The 19,379-nt window shown below is 40.7% G+C and overlaps 1 protein-coding gene across 1 annotated transcript in view; it reads left to right on the forward strand.

Annotated features, from left to right (window-relative positions):
* The window catches only part of ASXL3 (ASXL transcriptional regulator 3), a 179,608-nt gene extending 160,826 nt beyond the window's left edge, over positions 1-18,782 (forward strand). Inside the window, exons 10-12 of the mRNA XM_053571930.1 lie at positions 1,299-1,404; positions 5,759-7,715; positions 10,568-18,782. Of these exons, the coding sequence (XP_053427905.1) occupies positions 1,299-1,404; positions 5,759-7,715; positions 10,568-14,287 (5,783 nt within the window). The 3' untranslated portion in view covers positions 14,288-18,782. The remainder of the gene's footprint in view (positions 1-1,298; positions 1,405-5,758; positions 7,716-10,567) is intronic.
* The last annotated feature ends 597 nt before the right edge of the window (positions 18,783-19,379 follow it).

Genomic DNA, 19,379 nt, shown 5'->3' on the forward strand with positions numbered 1-19,379 from the left:
AGATCTCACTAACTGATACAGGGGCCAAAAAAGCCGAATGCCCGATATTAAATCCACCAGCTTCCCTTCCTGTCTGCTCCCTCTTCTGCCTTCTCTCGTGTGTAGTCTCCACTGGCCCTGTGTTCCCACTGATGTTTGGGACCCCCTTCCTTTGCCCCAGCCTGTCTGGTCATGAACTGTGACTTGATCCTCTTCAACATTCCACTGCCACTGGCCAAATCGCAGCCTCCACCCTGTCCACACTGTTCATAGCCTCCTACCAGGAGTCCTCCGACTTCTTCACCCTGCGGTCAGACCTGTCTTTCTAAGCTGCTCATTTCTCCCTCACTGAGTGCCGTGAAGACCTCCATCTCTTTCTTGCAGGAAAATGAAGGACTCTCTTTAAAACATGCTTTGGATAATTGGGCTCAGCTTTTCTTTCCCATTTTATTTAACTGGCTGCTCAAAGTAATGTAAATATACATACTCATTTCTCTATACCTTGTGATTCATCAATTTATACCATGCCCAATTATCTTCCACAAAGCTAACTCAAGCATCTGCCCCTAAATGAGGTCTGACAATTAAGTTCATGAACTCATCCCTCCCTGCTGCACATCCCTGCAGCCAGTCTTGAAGCCTTCCCCCTGGGAAGCTCTGCACTGATGCTGGGACCTACTCCACCCTTCACAGCAATTTGAGAAGCCTTTTTTTGGAATGGGCATCAGAGCTATCATTGAACACAGTCTTACAATTAAGGTCACCAACTTGTCCTAGAAAAAGTGCTTTGAAGGGTAGACTAGGTGCTGGCATTAGTACATAGCTTAACAAGGGGAGTACTTCCAAGGTGACTGAAGTGATACTCAGCAATGAGGGGTGTAGCACTTTTTCTAGAATGAATTCGTGAACTGAATTGTCTAACCTCGTATGTGGTCCTCTTCAATCAATTTAGGCAGAATTAAGTGCTTTCCTTTTTATGCCTTATATTTATTCCTATGGCCTATGTAAGGCTTTTGACATTATATTATAGTCCACTAAGTGCTTCTATGTCCACCAGACTGATTTCCTTAAGGACAGTAGAAATACTTGTTTATTTGTAGCCATCCACGTGCAGTACATTTGCTAAGTGCTTTGGAGTGTGTATATGATGAAATGACTATTTGCGTGATGTTCATAAAAGGAGAAGCTGTAGAAATGTTATTATTATGCATCCTTTTCAATATCCATAAAAGTTTACTCAAAGGAATTACATATTTTCTTTATTAACAGGCAAAAGACTTGTCCACTTTTACTCAATTATATTAGCATTTTCTTTCCAGGAGAGTTTACCCCAGAAATGCAGTTGCGGATAAGGCAGGAAATTGAAAAGGAAAAGAAAACAGAACCTTGGAAAGAAAAATTCTTTGAGAGGTTTTATGGAGAAAAGTAAGTACTAGGGTATTTTTTCTTATTTCTCTCAGAAGCAAATGAAAATGTAATTCTCTGCTTCACACAGCACACTCATATGCTGTAAAGCTTAATAAACCTGTGATAAAAGGCAATAGTCCCTCGGTGTAAGAAATGGCAGATAAAATCATAGTGGCATATTAGCACTTAAATATTTTTTTAAAAATGCATGTTCAGGGGTTTATAGTTTGTTCATGAAAATTTATTTCAAGCTGAAAAAAGCACATGAAATCTATAGAAGTCAATTTTAGTTTCCTTAATTTTGGTAAAACTCTTTCCAAATATTTTCATTAATGAATATAGATAAGTAGTTTTAGGTGTGTATTCTCCCAATTGTCTAACAACATTTACATATATATATATTTTTTTACTTTGTTGCCCTCGGTAGAGTGCTGTGACGTCATAGCTCACAGCAACCTCAAACTCTTGAGCTCAAGTGATTCTCTTGCCTCAGCCTCCTGAGTAGCTGGGACTATAGGCGCCTGCCACAATGCCCAACTATTTTTAGAGACGAGGTCTTACTCTTGCTCAGGCTGGTCTCAAACCTGTGAGCTCAGGCAATCCACCCGCCTCAGCCTCCCAGAGTGCTGGGGTTACAGGCATGGGCCACAACACCCAGACCGTGCTTGTATTTTTAATCTGTGTTACTCCTTGCTTTGGGGAAAGCCTGAGTGAAGTATTAGCCTTCACTTTTATGTACCTCTTCAAGCATAATCTCTTTTTACTTTATTGTTATTATTTGTGTGTGTGTATTTCTTTTTTAAGTGATACTGGCCACATATGACAGTAAATGAACCAACCTGAAAGAAGGTTCATCTTTGCCTCACGTTAAGCTGAGGCATAGTCTACTTTGGTAAAATTTATGTCTTTTAGACAGAAAGGAGAGATTTAGGAAATATTTCACATGCTCCTCAGAGAAATTTGTGCCTTAACTCTCACATATACAATCAATGCTTGAAAGTTGTTATATTTTGGTTGAAAAGTTGTTATATTTTGGTGTTTGGAAGTAACAAAACGTATGCTATTTGATCTCTTTTGACAAAAATGTCCCCTTCAATTGGGGGGAAAATGTCAGAAGTCTCACGTGGGACCTCTTCATGAAAAGAAAGCAGGTGATGAACAGACTGCCCGTAGTAGACACTCAGAATAGGCTAGCTTTGGTGACTTGTCCTGACTGGCGGTGATCTCGAGTAGGAAGGCCTGTTTTTAATTGCTGTGCCAGGACTCCTGGCTGCATGTACAAATGAAGTAAAACCAAGTAGAGATAAAGACTTTTATCCGAAATTGAAAGTGTGGTGGGCTAGTCAACTATAAGTCTTCACATGTAGACACTGGCTGTGTTTCTCAAGTCTGGCTGCATCAAAGTCCTCCCTGGAGATGTCAGAATTGTACCCAATGTTTTCAGACCCACCCTGGACACACTGCCTGAGAAGCTCCAGGAGCTGAGCCCAGGAATCTGCCTTTTTAAGAAGCTTTTAGGTCTTACTGTTGCTCAGGATTAGGAAGCCAGGAGGACAAGACTGAACCCCACGTAAGAGTCTCCCCTCTCCTCTTGTCTGTGAAAGGGGATGTCAGGAGTACTCTTTTCAGTAGTGGCAGAAACATAACTGAGTGGGTCATAGCCAAAGCATTCGTTGTTAATTTTTTGTTGAATGACGGGCGCATTATTTTCTCAATTCACCATATTTATCCAGCATCTCTCAGTGGCAGGGTGCATTCCTGTGTAGGCTTTCCTGATCCTCCCCTCAGAGAGCCTCCACTCTAGGACCTTACGTTACAGAGAGCAGATAACCAATGCACTGAGCACATTCTGCCTCAGATGTATTTCTACGAGCTTTACAAATATTACTCCATTTTATCTTCCCAACAGTTCTATAACGAGGATACCATTTTTATTCATAATCGTTTTTTTAAAAAAGATTAAGAAACTGAAGGAAAGTGAAGCTAAGTCATTTTCCAAGGCTACTAACAGCTTAAATAACTTGCTCAAAGTCTAAATCCTATAAATTCTTCTCAGAAAATTTCACATACAGGCACTATTTTTTACATGCAGTTTGGGTGTTTCACAGACTCCCATGGTTATCAGATTTAGGGTCCCTGCCCTAAAGAGTGACAACTACAATACCATCATCAGTAAACACGACCCTTCTTCACCATCACTAAGCTCCAGATAGAAACATTTCTTCTACAGGACCTTTTTTCTGCTGTAGTTTATTGGTAGCTTTTGTCTCCTCATGTCACTGAACTTGTCTTTTGTTCTTTTCTATCTTTGAATACATACTGGGTAGCAGGTGTATTTTAGACATTTCAATGACTGCCCTTCTCATTTTGTTACTTCCAGGTTACCTGTATTTTTCCTAGCACCAGATGGCTTTTGGCTGACACCTGTGCCTTTTCATTGCTCTTAAAATTTTTCAAGAATTTTGCCCACCTTTAAAACTTATCTCCAATTAAGATCTGTCTGATTTCATTTTCTACTGTTTGTTTTAGATAATTCTTATGATTTGTATTTGTTTAATCTATTTATAATAGATTAGTATTATTCCAATATTAGTATATAATAGTACTGTTCTATAATATTTGGGTGATTGCTAAGTAACTGAAACTAGATAGATAGATAGATATTGCTAAGTAACTAAAACTATATATCTACATCTATCTACATATATATGGTGTATACGTTATCTAAACATGAGTAATAAGGGCTTGGTCTGTGAATTTGTGGTTTAGATTTCTTGAAGTTAGGGATTTTCTTTGAATACTATGGGGTGTGCTATGAACATCTCTCCATGCCTTATGCCATCTTAAAGCTGTTTTCTTGTGAAAATAATGAAATGCTATAATGAAATGTTGACATAGTCATATTTTATACAAGGCTTATATATGTGTACATATAATTATCTATATGTATATTTACACTGTCATTATTTACCAACTAGCAGAAATTTGGCTATCAGTGGTCACATACCTATCCTAGTATCCGTGTTACCTCTGCTTGACCTAGTCCCAAGGGACTGATTATTCTGCTTTAAAGTTATCTGTAATGTAGCTGTTCTTCTGCTCTCAGGATAGTTATAAATAGTAGCTTAGTTTGAACCCATTTTAAGGAATGTTGGAAGGAAAGAGACTAATTATGAAGGCAATGCCTTCTACCTTCTTTTCAGAGACTTCTGAACTTAAGACAATAATCAAGTCCTCAAGAAACGTATTCAGTTTTATTGCCCTCTCATTTTTGAGCCTTTTATTTAGGTAAAAGGGTAAAGCAAATTTCACTGAGGTCTTTTCATCCATCAATATTTATTATAGCTGTATTTCTTCACTCAACTGTATTTCTTTCTTGGAAAATGTTCCGCTTAGCTTTGTCGTTGCCTGTACTCTAATTTAACTGCATTTAGAACAACTTATTTCTCTACCATCTGATGCTGTCCTTGTAACGACAGAAAACAGTGATTTACAGTATCTTTGATTGTAATTCTGATTAGCTTTGCCTTAAAATCTGAATATTGGGCTGGATTATTTCCTGATTCTGTTGTTACTATGCTGAATGTAATATCTTTACAGGAAGAGACCTACTGAAAGAATTTAAAAGTTTTGCTTCACAGGAATGTAAGGTGGCAGAATGACTTTGATGACCCAAAATATGTTTTGTTGTTATTTAATGAAGTTTCCATATGTTTTAAGTTAGAGTCTTAGATGCTAAAACAAGATGATTAGGTTAACACTTTTTAGATTAAAGAGAACCAATCTTTGTAACTCATTTCAATTTCAGAATTTGATGAATTTCATTTATCTTTCATTGATCTGAAAGATAAGATATTCTGTTACAAGATCTGATATTCTGTTACATCCTCTGAAGACTACGTATTTTTCTTTTTTTTTTTTTATTGTTGGGGATTCATTGAGGGTACAATAAGCCAGTTACACTGATTGCAATTGTTAGGTAAAGGACTACGTATTTTTCTATTATAAGAGCATCTTTCGACTCTATTTTAAAAAGATGTTATACATTAATTTGCTTTTCTGCTTATATTTTCTAATATTTGGCTGTATGTAAATTTCTTAGTCTTTTTGCTGTACTTGTTAAGGTTCCTATTTCCTTGTTTAGAAAATAAAAATCTATACTTTTCTTAATCAGAAGTAGATTTTTTTAGTTGCGTTTATAAAAGCAGTAGAGAAACAACATATTTACAGAATAGTTTATAGAAATTAGCTGTGTTATAAGATTATTTCAATGCATTTACTTCTGTTGAATACTATATTGTTGAGAGATCCACGTTATATCTTTCATGTTTTGTGGCTGAGCCATAATTTAATATCTCTAATTTCTATTCAGGTTGGGCATGTCAAGAGAGGAATCTATGAAGCTCACGTCTAGACCAAACAATGATGGAGCTGAACGTAATTCCTCACGTGAGACCTCTGGCCTTCCCAGTTCTTCTGCACAGACTCCCTTGGAAGAACAACAGCCAAAAAGCATGAAAAACCCAGCTTCTCCAGAGCCTGTTTTCTGTACCCCTCTCTGTCCTATGATAGAGGTTCCAGCTAAAGATGTGATGGCAGAATCAGAATCAGAGGATATCTTGATCCCTGAAGAATCTATAATTCAGGAGGAAATTGCAGAAGAGGTAGAGACTAGTATCTGTGAATGCCAGGATGAAAATCATAAGACGGCACCTGAATTTTCTGAGGAGTCTGGAAGTCCAACCAACTCTCATGAAGAGCCCCATATCGCAACTCCTGAAGACAGCTTGGAATCCTGTGTTATGATGAATGATGTTTTAGAAACTTTGCCTCACATTGAAGTTAAGATAGAAGAGAAACTGGAATCTTCCCAGGAAGCAATGTCGGTGGTTATTGATCATTTAGAAATCTGTGACTCTCTCGTTCCTTCTGCTGCATCTGTGCCTCGTGTCAGTGACACAGAACATCAGGAACCAGAAATTGCACTAGAGACTAATACTCCAAAAATAAAAGCAGGGTCATCCTCTCTAGAAGGCCAGTTTCCAAATGAAGCAATTTCTGTAGATATGGAGCTGCAGAGTGATCCTGAAGAACAGCTCTCAGAAAACGCTTGCATCTCCGAAACTTCCTTCTCTTCAGAGAGCCCGGAGGGAGCCTGTACCAGCCTGCCATCCCCAGGAGGGGAAACCCAGTCCACATCAGAAGAATCCTGCACTCCAGCCTCCCTTGAGACAACATTCTGTTCCGAGGTGTCCAGCACTGAAAATGCAGACAAATATAATCAGAGGAATCCCACTGATGAAAACCTCCATGCATCTTTGATGTCAGAAACATCTCCAATATCCACTTCACCTGAAACGTCCGAAGCATCTCTAATGTCCAACTTGCCACTAACATCTGAAGCATCACCAGTATCCAACTTACCTTTAACCTCAGAAACATCACCAATGTCCGACTTACCTTTGACGTCAGAAACATCTTCAGTGTCTTCCATGCTTCTCACCTCAGAGACCACTTTTGCATCCAGTTTGGCACTTCCTTCAGAAACATCTCCAATTTCTAATTCTTCCCTGAATGACAGAATGGTGCATCAACAAAGAAAGTCACCTTCTGTATCTGAAGAACCACTCTCCCCGCAGAAAGAAGAAACTTCTGCCCTTGCCAAATCCCTAGGAGAGAACCTTACCTCCCAGCAAAATACTCTGTCCAATAGTCCTGCACCCATCATAATGAGTTCTATTGTTTCTCCTGAAACATTTCCATCTGAAGAATTGCACAGCAAGAGCCTGAGTCAGCAGCCTTGTAAATCACATATTGACAATGACAAGTCCTACCCTGTTTCAATTCCAGAACTTCCTTCTACTGAAATGATAAAAGTCAAAAATCATAGTGTCCTGCAAAGAACAGAAAAGAAAGTAGTATCCTCAGCACTGGAATTATCTGTCTTTTCAGAAGAAACCGAGAGTGAGGGAAATGAGCTTCCATCAGCCAAATTACAGGAAAAGCAATATGTCTCATCAGTGGAGAAGATGTCGTTTCCAGAAGGCTCTAGAAATAAAACACATAAACAAGGGAGCACACAGAGTCGGGTAGAGACGGCACATACTTGTAAGTTGTCGGAGCCCTCCAAGTCACCGGATGGAATAAGAAATGAAAGTAGAGATTCCGAGATATCCAAGAGAAAAACTGCAGAGCAGCACAGCTTTGGAATCTGTAAGGAAAAGAGAGCCAGGATAGAAGAGGATCAGTCCGGCCGGAGCATGCCATGCGGTAGCCCCCCTGAGAAGGAGCAGCCTCCAAGAGAGGAGCCCAGGGTTCCCCCTCTCAAGGTATGGTGGGGTTTTTTTTTATTTTTAAAGAGAATTTTATAGGTACACTTTTCTTATTTAGGAACTTAATTTTTCAAGAATAAATTAGGTTTTCCTCCCTCCAGGTTTTATGTAGCAATTTATTATCTGATTCTCCCAGCTACCAATCTCATAGCAAATGATCCTTTTTATGACTAGGTATTGAATTCATACAAGAAGTTCAGATACATGCATGTATTTAGACCTCAGCATTTCAGGAAATGTTCTCTCTCTGAGTGAACAGGGACTGGAGGAAGTGTATAGTATAAGAGACTCTGGGGCTTAAGGATATTGCAAGGTGTAGGACAGAGACTCACATCAGCTTGGGAAAATGTGAAAAATAATTCAATATTTTTTGAAAATTCACAAGGTCTAGGGAAAGAAGTAGTCGAAAGTCAAAGGCCAGTGTACATATTACCAGAAGTACATGTTAGTCCTTCATAGATTTTCTAACAAAGATTGAACACCACCATTGCTTCTAGAGAGGACCTAGCTATGTAGAACCTCATTAAATATTTCTTAAATAAATCGTTAGAATTTCCTTATGAACACCGAGAGAGAATTTTATGTGTGTGGGTGTGTATGTGTGTGTATATATATAAAATAAACCTTTAACTTCAGAAAGTAATAAAGCCTGTTGACAGATGTTTCTGTTTATATACTGTCTTTTGATCCCAGGTAAATTTTAACTCTCAGAAAACAAGCCTTTTGTATAAATTGACTCTATCTAAGTAAACTGAAAATTGAGGTTCATGCGAAAGAAACCCTCTGTGTAATTAAAAAAAAATCCTACCCTTTTTCACTTATACATATTTGACTATTTAAGACCATTTATATGTTTGGTACAATAGAGTAGATTATTTTATCATAGGATTGGTCTAGAATTATAAACATCTCAAACTTTTAAAAAAAATTTCTATTTTTCTCTGTTCCATCTATTTTTTAAATATATGTGACTCATAAGCTCCACAGGTTGACTTTTAAAAATATGGTGATAGTGACTGGATCTAATAAAACAGTCCCTATGAAATAAGATTCTAGAGATATAAAAGTTGAATATGAGCTTCAATTAAGAACTTGCTATGCATTTTAATTTCTGAAGCAAGAGAAAGAGTAATGTAAATACCCTTTTCCTGAGAAATGTTTTTAAAAACACAAGTCCAATTTATTTTTGTCAAAAGCTTATTTCAAAGTGATATGCCTATCATTTAAAAATATAGAATAGATAAATATTGCAGACATATTTGATGTTGGTTTGGCCTTAAGCTCTTGCTTAAAGATATGTAAATTTTTAATGTGTTTAATATTCTAACCTAAAGGGACTATTTAAAGGGGAAAATCGAATCCTCTCCCCAAGTTCATCAGTTTTTGGCTTTTGGATTGGAAGAGAGACTTCACAAGCAGTTTGAAAATGAGAAATGAGGTAGCTCTGGAAGATAATTTCATCATCAGAGTTCCAAAGCATAGTTCTAAATTAATATGTATGATCCTGTAGAATGTGTCAATTATAATATAAATATACATATGTTAGGAGAACGGAGATAAGTGTTCTAGGAAAAGCTTCTTCTAAAGGGTGAAAAAAATAAAGCAGAGTTCACGTAAACAGCACTGAACTGGGAGCCCAAAGACTATGTCACTCACTAGTGACATGGCCCCGGGAAAGCCCTAATGTCAGACTTGAGTTTTTCAACTACAAGTTGAGGGACTCTTGCTAGCACTCTTCAACCTCTACAAATCTATTATACTAAGAAAACCCTCAGTGACTTTAGCACCACAACATTGGTACGAGAAGCTAGTTGTTAGGTCTTGTGCCTCATGAATTTGATGATGATTTTGTGAGTCTCTTCATAGGATGTATGGGTGAACAATAAGTATAAAATTCAGTACATTGTGGATTACCGATAATCAGAAAAAAACCCTGATCAACCCTCATTTTCTTTTAGAAATAGAAAATCAGGGTTGCTTGCTTTTTATGCAAACATAATGATAATGGAGTCCCTTTGGAAAACATACCATTCTCACAAATCTGGTCATAGTCCATTTTTAAAACAGCTCTTTGAAGGAAATAGACCAGAAAAACTAACTAGTCTCATTTTATAACTGAGTTTACCAACTTCTCTCATGTTCTTTTAAATATGTACGTATAAGGCAGCATGCAAGGTGACAGGGGAGTCTATAAAATGCACTGAATCTCTAGCTCAGAGAGGTTATTAGAGAAACTGAGGTACTAAGTGAGTTGCCTCAGATCACGCGCAGTTCTTAGTCAGAACGAGAATTCTGAGTAGTTCCCGACTTCCTGGTCAGGGCTTTTTTCTTGGGGTCAAATTAATACATATAACCTCAAGGTTGAAGTTCCAGTCTTTCATATCAACAAAGACGATAATTTAAAAACTAAATATCTCTGAGTTTTTTTAGCTAACCTCATTTTATGAAGCATTTTAGATTTGGTTTCCATTTATCTGAGGCATTTCAGAAGATGCTTCATTTCCATGCCAAGTGAAGTCACAGTCGACGTTCTTGTAGATTAAAAACAGAGATTAAGGGCAGCGTCTGTGGCTCAAGGAGTAGGGCGCCGGTCCCATATGCCGGAGGTGGCAGGTTCAAACCTACCCCCGGCCAAAAAAAAAAAAAAAGAGAGATTAAGTATTTAATGTTCACATTCATGCTACAGCTATTGTTGCTTTTACCATAAAAGCCCACCCAGGGGGTTAGGCGTAGTTCTGTCCCTATTAGGAGAGAAAGCAGCTTGTCTTTTCTCTTGCCTTGTCATATCCTCTGTGCCTATCTGTGATCATGTATGCAGCATGTTATTTTTTTCTATTTTCTCCTTTTAGATCCAGCTTTCCAAAATTGGTCCACCTTTTATAATCAAGAGCCAACCAGCCTCTAAACCAGAGTCTCGCGCATCCACTAGCACGTCTGTCAGTGGGGGGAGGAACACAGGCGCCAGGACTCTTGCCGATATCAAGGCCCGGGCCCAACAAGCCCGCGCCCAGCGAGAGGCTGCTGCAGCCGCTGCAGTGGCCGCTGCAGCAAGCATCGTCTCTGGTGCCATCGGGAGCCCAGGAGAAGGTGGAAAGGCGAGAACCCTGGCGCACATCAAAGAGCAGACAAAAGCTAAGCTCTTTGCAAAACATCAAGCCCGAGCCCATCTCTTCCAGACCTCTAAAGAGACCCGATTGCCTCCGCTGGCTTCAAAGGAAGGCCCTCCAAACTTAGACATTTCCTCCACCCCTGAAACAAAAATGGAAGGTTCAACTGGTGTCATTATTGTCAATCCAAACTGCAGATCTCCTAGCAACAAGTCTGCACACCTCCGGGAGACCACCACTGTATTACAGCAGTCTCTTCACCCAGCTAACCTTCCAGAAACTGCCACTGACTTATCTGTGCATAGTTCTGATGAAAGCATACCTATGTCACATTTATCTGAGAAAATTGTTTCATCTACCTCTTCAGAAAATAGCAGTGTGCCCATGCTTTTCAATAAAAATTCTGTCCCTGTGTCTGTTTGCAGCACTGCTATGTCAGGCACAATTAAAGAACATCCCTTTGTGAGTTCTGTTGATAAATCCTCTGTCCTAATGTCTGTTGACAGTGCAAACACTACAATTTCTGCTTGTAATATAAGCATGTTAAAAACCATCCAGGGAACTGACACTCCATGCATAGCCATTATACCAAAATGTATTGAAAGCATTCCCTTTCCGGCCACTACCGAGGGCTCTGGCGTATCCAGCTCCATGGATGATAAGCAGTTACTGGTATCAAGCAGTGGTGCTAGTAACTTAGCCTCCACTCAGTACACCTCTGTGCCAACTCCCTCCATTGGAAATAGTTTGCCAAACCATCTTTCCACTAGCTCCATCTTGATTCCCCCAACAGGAATTAACAGCAGATTCTCCTCTGAGAAAATAGCCATGCCTGGGAGTGAAGAACAGGCCACCATGTCCACGGGCACCACTGCAACAGCAGCCCTCAGCGGCAGTGATTCTGTCACGGTCGCAGACTCTCTGGTGGCGCACCCACCCATCCCAATGTTTACTGGAAACATGCTGACGCTAAACCCCTATGATAGTCCTCCCAAGTTAAGTGCTGAAAGCCTGGACAAAACTTCAGGTCCTCGAAACAGGGCAGACAATTCTGGGAAACCTCAGCGACCACCAGGGGGCTTTGCACCAACAGCCATAAACCGGTCAATTCCCTGTAAGGTCATAGTGGACCACAGCACCACACTGACCTCCAGCTTGTCTCTGACTGTCTCCATTGAAAGTGCAGAAGCCAGTGTGGACCTCCAGGGCAGGTCAGCGAGGACAGAGGCATCTGTACAGCCCATGGCATGTCCTCAGGTGTCTGTTATTAGCAGGCCCGAGCCAATTGCAAACGAAGGCGTAGATCATGGTTCCAGTTTCACTGCTGCATCTACCGCAAAACAAGATTGTAAAACGTTGCAAACCACATGCACGAGTCTCCGAGAATTACCCCTTGTTGTTCCAGACAAGTTAACTGAGGTGACTGCTCCCAGCCATAGCTTTGCCGAGCAGGCACATGGCCCAACTACTTTCAAAAGTGAAGCAGACACAACCTGTAGCAATCAGTATAATACAGGTAACAGGATTTGCTGGACAGAGGATGGGATGAGGGCCACGGGGCAGCCTCTGGTTAGTCACTCGGGTTCAAGTAAACAGAAAGAATATCTAGAACAGAGCTGCCCAAAGACTATCAAAACGGAGCACGCCAGCTACTTGAACGTGCCGGAGCTTCACCCCAGGAATCTCATAACAAATGTTCCACTTCCTGTGAAGTCTGAAATTCGTGAAGTGGACAAGAGCTTTAGGATGGACACCGAGGACTTCCCTGGCCCTGAGCTGCCCCCTGCAGCTGCAGACGCAGCCTCCAGTCTGCAGCAGACACAGACTGTGAAAGCTTCCACCTCGAGCCCCATGGAAGAGGCTATTTCCTTGGCTGCCGACACCCTGAAAAGAGTCCCTGGTGCCATGAGCTCGAACTGTCGACTGTCCTCAGTGGAGGCTAACAATCCCCTGGTGACACAGTTGCTGCAGGGCAACCTGCCTTTGGAAAAAGTGTTGCCACAGCCCAGATTGGGAGCCAAGCTTGAAATCAGCAGGCTTCCTTTGCCTCTTCAAACTACCTCAGTGGGTAAAACAGCACCAGAGAGGAATGTTGTTGAAATGCCATCCAGCTCTCCAAATCCAGAGGGTAAGGGATACTTGGCAGGGACACTAGCGCCATTACAGATGAGAAAGCGAGAAAACCATCCCAAAAAGAGAGTAGCCAGGACTGTGGGGGAGCACACCCAAGTGAAATGCGAGCCGGGGAAGTTGTTGGTGGAGCCAGATGTTAAAGGGGTGCCTTGTGTCATCAGCTCCGGCGCCAGTCAGCTGGGACACAGCCAGCCATTTAAGCAAGAATGGCTGAGCAAGCACCCGGGGCCCAGCAGGATCGTCCACAGCCCCGAGGTCAAGCAGCAGAAGCGGCTGCTCCCCTCATGTGGCTTCCAGCAGAGCCTGTTTCATGTCGACAAGAATGGCGGCTTCCACCCCGACGCAGGTGCCTCACACAGACAGCAGTTTTACCAAATGCCTATGGCTGCCCGGGGCCCCGTTCCTACCGCAGCCCTGCTGCAGGCCTCGTCCAAGGCCCCGGTGGGATGCAATGCATTTGCCTTCAATCGACATCTCGAACAGAAGGGCTTGGGAGAAGTCAGTCTTTCCTCAGCACCTCACCAGCTGCGGGTGGCCAACATGCTGTCCCCCAACATGCCCCCGAAGGAAGGCGAGGAGGTGGGAGGCGCTGCACACGCCCTACCAAACAAAGCCCTGGTGCGACCGCCACCGCCACCGCTGCCACCACCCCCGCCACCGCCCCCCTTGGCTTTGCCCCCACCGCCCCCACCCCCGCCCCCACTGCCTCCACCTCTCCCCGCTGCGGAAGGCCCCTCGGATCAGAAACAACCGCCAGTTACCATGGAAACCACTAAGAGACTGAGTTGGCCCCAGTCCACGGGCATATGTAGCAATATAAAATCAGAACCTCCTTCTTTTGAGGAAGGTTTAAACAGCAGCTGTGAACTGGCCGTCAAACAAGTTCCCTATGACCAGAATGAAATGAAAGAACAGTTAAAAGCATTTGCGCTAAAAAATGCAGATTTCTCTTCCTATTTGCTTTCTGAGCCACAAAAGCCTTTTACCCAATTAGCTGCTCAGAAAATGCAGGTGCAGCAACCACAGCAGCTCTGTGGAAATTTCCCAACAATACACTTCGGTAGCACGAGCTTCAAAAGGGCAGCATCTGCAATTGAGAAGTCCATGGGGATTTTGGGAAGTGGCTCCAATCCTGCCACGGGCCTGCCTGGTCATAACGCTCAGATGCCCGTTCAGAACTTTGCCGACAACAGCAACGCGGATGAGCTGGAACTGAAATGCTCTTGCCGGCTGAAAGCCATGATCGTGTGCAGAGGCTGCGGGGCCTTCTGCCACGACGACTGCATAGGTCCCTCCAAACTCTGTGTCGCGTGCCTCGTGGTGCGATGAGAGCTGAGGGGAAGGTGCAGTATCCCTTTTCCACGCGGAAAAGCCAGACAGCATCAGCACCAACAAATTGGAAAACACGGTGGTTTCTATCAGGCTAATTTATTTTGCTTTAGTACAGATCTTTCCTCTACGGGATAATTGTTTTCTTGCCTTTCTCGTTAAAGGGGAGGTGCCTCCCGACTGAACGCTCGGCAGCGTGCGTGTTCCCCATGCCATTCCAGCTTTGGAAAGTTTCTGTCCATGTGTATACAGGTCGCTACCCCATTTTTTTTTTTTTATTCTTTCAACCCAGGTGTAGATAGGAAAGGACATTTTTAATTAATAATCAGGAATGCAGATGCAGAAGGAAGTTAATAAAAGTGATTTAAGGTGGTCACACTTTTTTTGTAACAGAAAAGGTTTTTACACTTGACTTTCTTGGACTTAACCACAATGATTAAATCGTATTTGGACAAGGGAGTCTGACTTAAATGTGTGATTCCTTGTATTTACTCATAAGATCATAGGTCTATTAATGGAGGTGTGCCATCAATGACATTCACTGTCCTGATTATTTTTCCTCCACTTCTACTTTTTCTCAGAGACTATGGTGGGATATTTGGATCTGCCTTGGATTTTGTGCACATATTTTTAGTGAAATGTGTCCTGTACCTGAGATGGCACTGTGGGCCTCATGCCCAGGAATCTCGGTCTAGCCATTTGACACCTGATAGGTAATGTGAGATCAGTTGACAACAGAAAGCCACAGGCGCTTCATGGGTGGCTTTTAAGAGCAAGTTTGAAAAAAAAAGTCCTAAACTTAGAAAACAAAAGAATGACATGCTGTATATGCGCACATAAATGGGTTGATAATGTAAATATTCATCCATTATATTCACTGTAATACAATTACTAGGTAGTGAAATTTGGGGGGAAATAATTGTAGCCCTTTATTGATGACACCTATGCATTCTGGCTTATGACCTTGCCAATGACACTCCTTTTTATAAGTGTCATTATTGATAAAAGGGACTACCCAAGGCTGCAAAGTGGACATTTTTCAGAACTTTTTTTTTTCCCTCAGGATTTGCAACCTGTACATTTGACTCTGAAATAACCCTATTTTAAAGAATTTTTCCAGGTATGGCATATTTTGTTTTTCCTTTAGTTGAATTCAATGCCTTCTTCATATTTGAGGGAACAGATTTTGAAAAAGGGATACTGCATCTTACAGTTATCTTCAGTGTTTATCCAGTAAATTCTGAATGTTGAATATTTGAGCTACCATTCCATATACCTTGGCCACCCTCATGCTGGAGGACAGCTGTAGTTCAGGAGGCTCTGTTCCCAAAATCAAGTTCAAAAGCACATGCACGTTATGGGAAGATAAAAGAAAACAAAAACCACATCCATTTAACTTCCGATTACAGAGCACAAAATGTGGAGTGCCATTAACCCATTGATCGATTGTGGCTGTAGAATAAAAAAAGAAAACGGGGGGTGGGGGGGACCATCTGTATCCAGAGTAAGGGCGACAGATATTTTCACATGGGATCATCCTAATCAAAGTAAACTTTATGACATTCCTTTAAAACACATCTTAAAAGTTGACTGGAATGAGCAGAAATTACATTCCTGAGGAAAATTAAGAACACTTGTGATTTTTTGTAATAACTATGGTATATGTTTTTTTCCTTGCATATTTATTGTGATATTGCCAAATTTCTGTAGGTGATAGAGACATCATTCTGAGTAACAAATTGCCGATAGTGGAAGGTACTGTATCTTCATATGAAAGAAAAGCAAAGGAAAGCCTGTCACTGAGGCTGTGCTTGAGTGCACCAGTGCCGGCACTTGTTTTTCACAGTAAAATTAACAAAATCACCAACTGAGAAAGTTAGTGATGCACTTACCCGGCCCTTCCCGAGGAATGCAGCATAAGTTCCAGCATCATGCCAGGCTGTCCTGGGGTGCCATCCATGGCAGTGGTGTCTTTGTGGTCTGCATGGCTCTGATACCTTGATTCCGAAGATCATGCTTTGGTCTCTCAGGGAGCACCCTGTGAGACAGACACTTGCATGCCAATTCCTTCTTCCAAATCCAGTCACCGCTATACCAGTGTCAGATACTGTCGACACCAGCAGATTGAAAACTACCACATCAGTAACTGACACAGTGTTGAAAGGAACTGCAGTCTACAGAACCTTTGCACTCTGTGAGGTACAGTTGAGGTGATGGGATCCTGAGCTCATTATCAGCTCTGTCTTTGTTGGATGCTGCCTACAAGTTGCTGACTGGGAATAAAAGTGTCCTTCTGTGTGTTGTGCTCTTTCCCATAATAGGTTTGGAGAATCAGTTGTTGGGAATGCACGGATCCTCTCGTGCAGATTCCAACGAGCATACATGAGTTTTCTGCCCTTTTGCTCTTTTTTGCCCCAGTTCAAGTTCCTAGGGTTCTCAGTATGATTTCTATAACCAAAAACTTAATCTTTTGGTTAAAAAATAATGGAAAGGAAGAAGAGAAGTTCAGAAGTGAAATGTGGATCAGAAATTTTCTAGGTGTCCATTTCATATGTGTACAAAAGCCAGTATGTTTGGATTAAATGAGTAGGTTCTTAGTTTCCACATTTCTACATGTGTCTGCCTATGTGAAAATGGAGTATGTTATTTACTACATGGTTATTGTGTAATCTGTAAATTTTCGTGTGTGCATTATCCTGATTACTGGACACTAAATTATCCCTATCAGGAATAGAACTTGCACATGTAGTGTGCATTTTTTTTTTTTTTTAAATCACAAAGGATGTATTTCCCTAAGTAGCACTTTTGGAGCAGGCGAAGGAAGAAAACTGCTATTCCCTAAAGCTCCTCCTGGATGATACGCTTATGCCTGAGGCATATAAAGACATTTAGGTAGTTATTGGGCATGTTAGTAAGAACGTTCTGATGCAAATTCATTTTCAAAATGAAAATATTTTTTTTCCCCAAAGTGAGAATAGCAGAAATTTTGGTGAGCTGAGCACCATAGTTACATATATTTCCCTGCAAAGGTCTAGTTTGAAGAATAAACTTGAAAACAAGGCTATGAGGTTGCGCCTGGTTGCTGTGAAGACTTTGGGGGTGGTAATGTGTTTGGGGGATGAGATATAGGAGGTTTAGTTGACTTCTGGACCTTGGATATTCTTACTCAGTTCAAAATAAACACGAAAACAAGCTGGTGTAAATGGTGCTTCCTAAGGCAGTCGAGAGTAAGGGTCCACCTTGCTGCAGCCTCAGACCCTTTACAAACACTCAACTCGCACAATTTTGAAAGAGGCAGCTAATGTGGCCTCTGGTTTCTCAATCCCTCTATGAAGGTGAAATCCCAGGTTTTAGAAGCGGAAGCTAAGCTTAGGGTTGCATGGTCTCTGTGGTGTGGAGGCCCGACACGGCGTAGCTGCCCAGCGGGAATGACCTCCTTTGACCATGCAGAGCCCAGAGTCAATGTCCATCTGTGTTCCCAGAGAGCAATGTGAAGAGTCCTAGAATGAGAAATCATCAGACTGTCGGGGGGCCTATGTATCCAAAATGTCACTGAATAGGAAAACCCTGTTGTCATCCTCATGCTTTGTCACTGTAAAGCAAACAAAAAGCATTTTTACTATAATTTAAAGGAGCTGCTTTTTTATAGCACATACTATTTCGCTTTGTACTATATTTGATAGTTGCAGAATAATTTAGATGTAGAAAAACTTTGTTGTATTTGTACTGTTCATGAATGTTTCAAAGGAAGTGCTTTACTTGGTTGCCATAATTTTCTTATACTGCTGTATTCTCCCTTCCCCCCACCCCCTGCTTCATGGAAGTTTAATCCGATTCATATTTTCATTAGATTTGTTTTTAATGTGTGTATTTTTTACTTTTTGGTCAGTATTCTGAATGTTTACATCTGTTTGACATTAGCCATTTAATGCCTTTTTTAAAGGCGGTGTTACTCCTACAGTGTAACAGCAAAATGTGAAATCAACCCAAACACAGCACGCATGACAGACACAGATGGGGGCTGAAGGCCCTGAACATACACAGACATTTTATATCAGCATGCAGAAAAGGCAAATCCTCCTTCGGTCCTCTACCAAAGAATATATTATCCCCACAGGAAAAACTCAGAAAAGGTGTGTAAAATCCTCAGAAGGAGGAGCAGTTGATTCATTAAGACTGCCGCGATTTAATACTGTTACGCTTGCTTTGATACCTGACTAAATGTGACTGAGTGCAACAAGCATTTAAAAAAAAATTTTTAGACAGCGTTTGTTTAGAATTCAGGGATCATGCATTCTTTAATGGTGCTGTTTGTTTTTTTATTTCTTTTCTACAAAGAAAACAAGTGTTGCCTACAAAAGTGACTGCTCACATACCATAAGTTAAATGAAATGAAATGTTTGCCCCTTCATGTTTCTCTGTTCTTTCTCTTTCTCAAAGTAACAACTTGGGTTTCAATATTAAAATATTCCGGAGAAAATAAAGAAATTAAACACGAAATAATTGTCATTTCACATTTTTTAATGAAGTAGTTTACATATGTAAGATGTCCTAATAGCACAGGAGAAAAATTTATTTCAAAAACAATTATAGGGAGAGTTTAAAGTGTGTACTGTTCAAAGATCTATACTTCTTCCTTTTAGTGTGATAAATTATGAACATGTGGTTATAACTTGTGAAAACAGCAAAAATTAAAACTGAAACGTCAGATATTAATGGCATCTGTATGCTTATTATTTAAAACATTTTTAGATTTTCTTATGAAGATCTTTAAAATTCTTTATACCAAAAAGTATTCAGATAAATTGTCAGTACCATATTTAATTTTAACTTTTAAAATGAGTAGTACAGAGAATACTCTTTTAATAAAACTTACTCTGGTTAATTTTTTAAAAGCCCACATGAAATATTATAGGTAGGGATATTTGAATAAAAGTCTTTGAACCATTAAAACAAAATTGCCTCCGTTATATTTACATAAATTAGAGAATTATGTATAACTAAAAATATTTTTATTTTAAATTAAGGGTACAAATTTTTAGACTACCCTCACTTCCAAGGTAAAGTTCCAGTTGTAAAAGAAGAGGAATGT

The sequence above is a fragment of the Nycticebus coucang genome, chromosome 19 (genome assembly GCF_027406575.1).
Source record: "Nycticebus coucang isolate mNycCou1 chromosome 19, mNycCou1.pri, whole genome shotgun sequence".
Taxonomy (NCBI): Eukaryota; Metazoa; Chordata; class Mammalia; order Primates; family Lorisidae; genus Nycticebus; species Nycticebus coucang.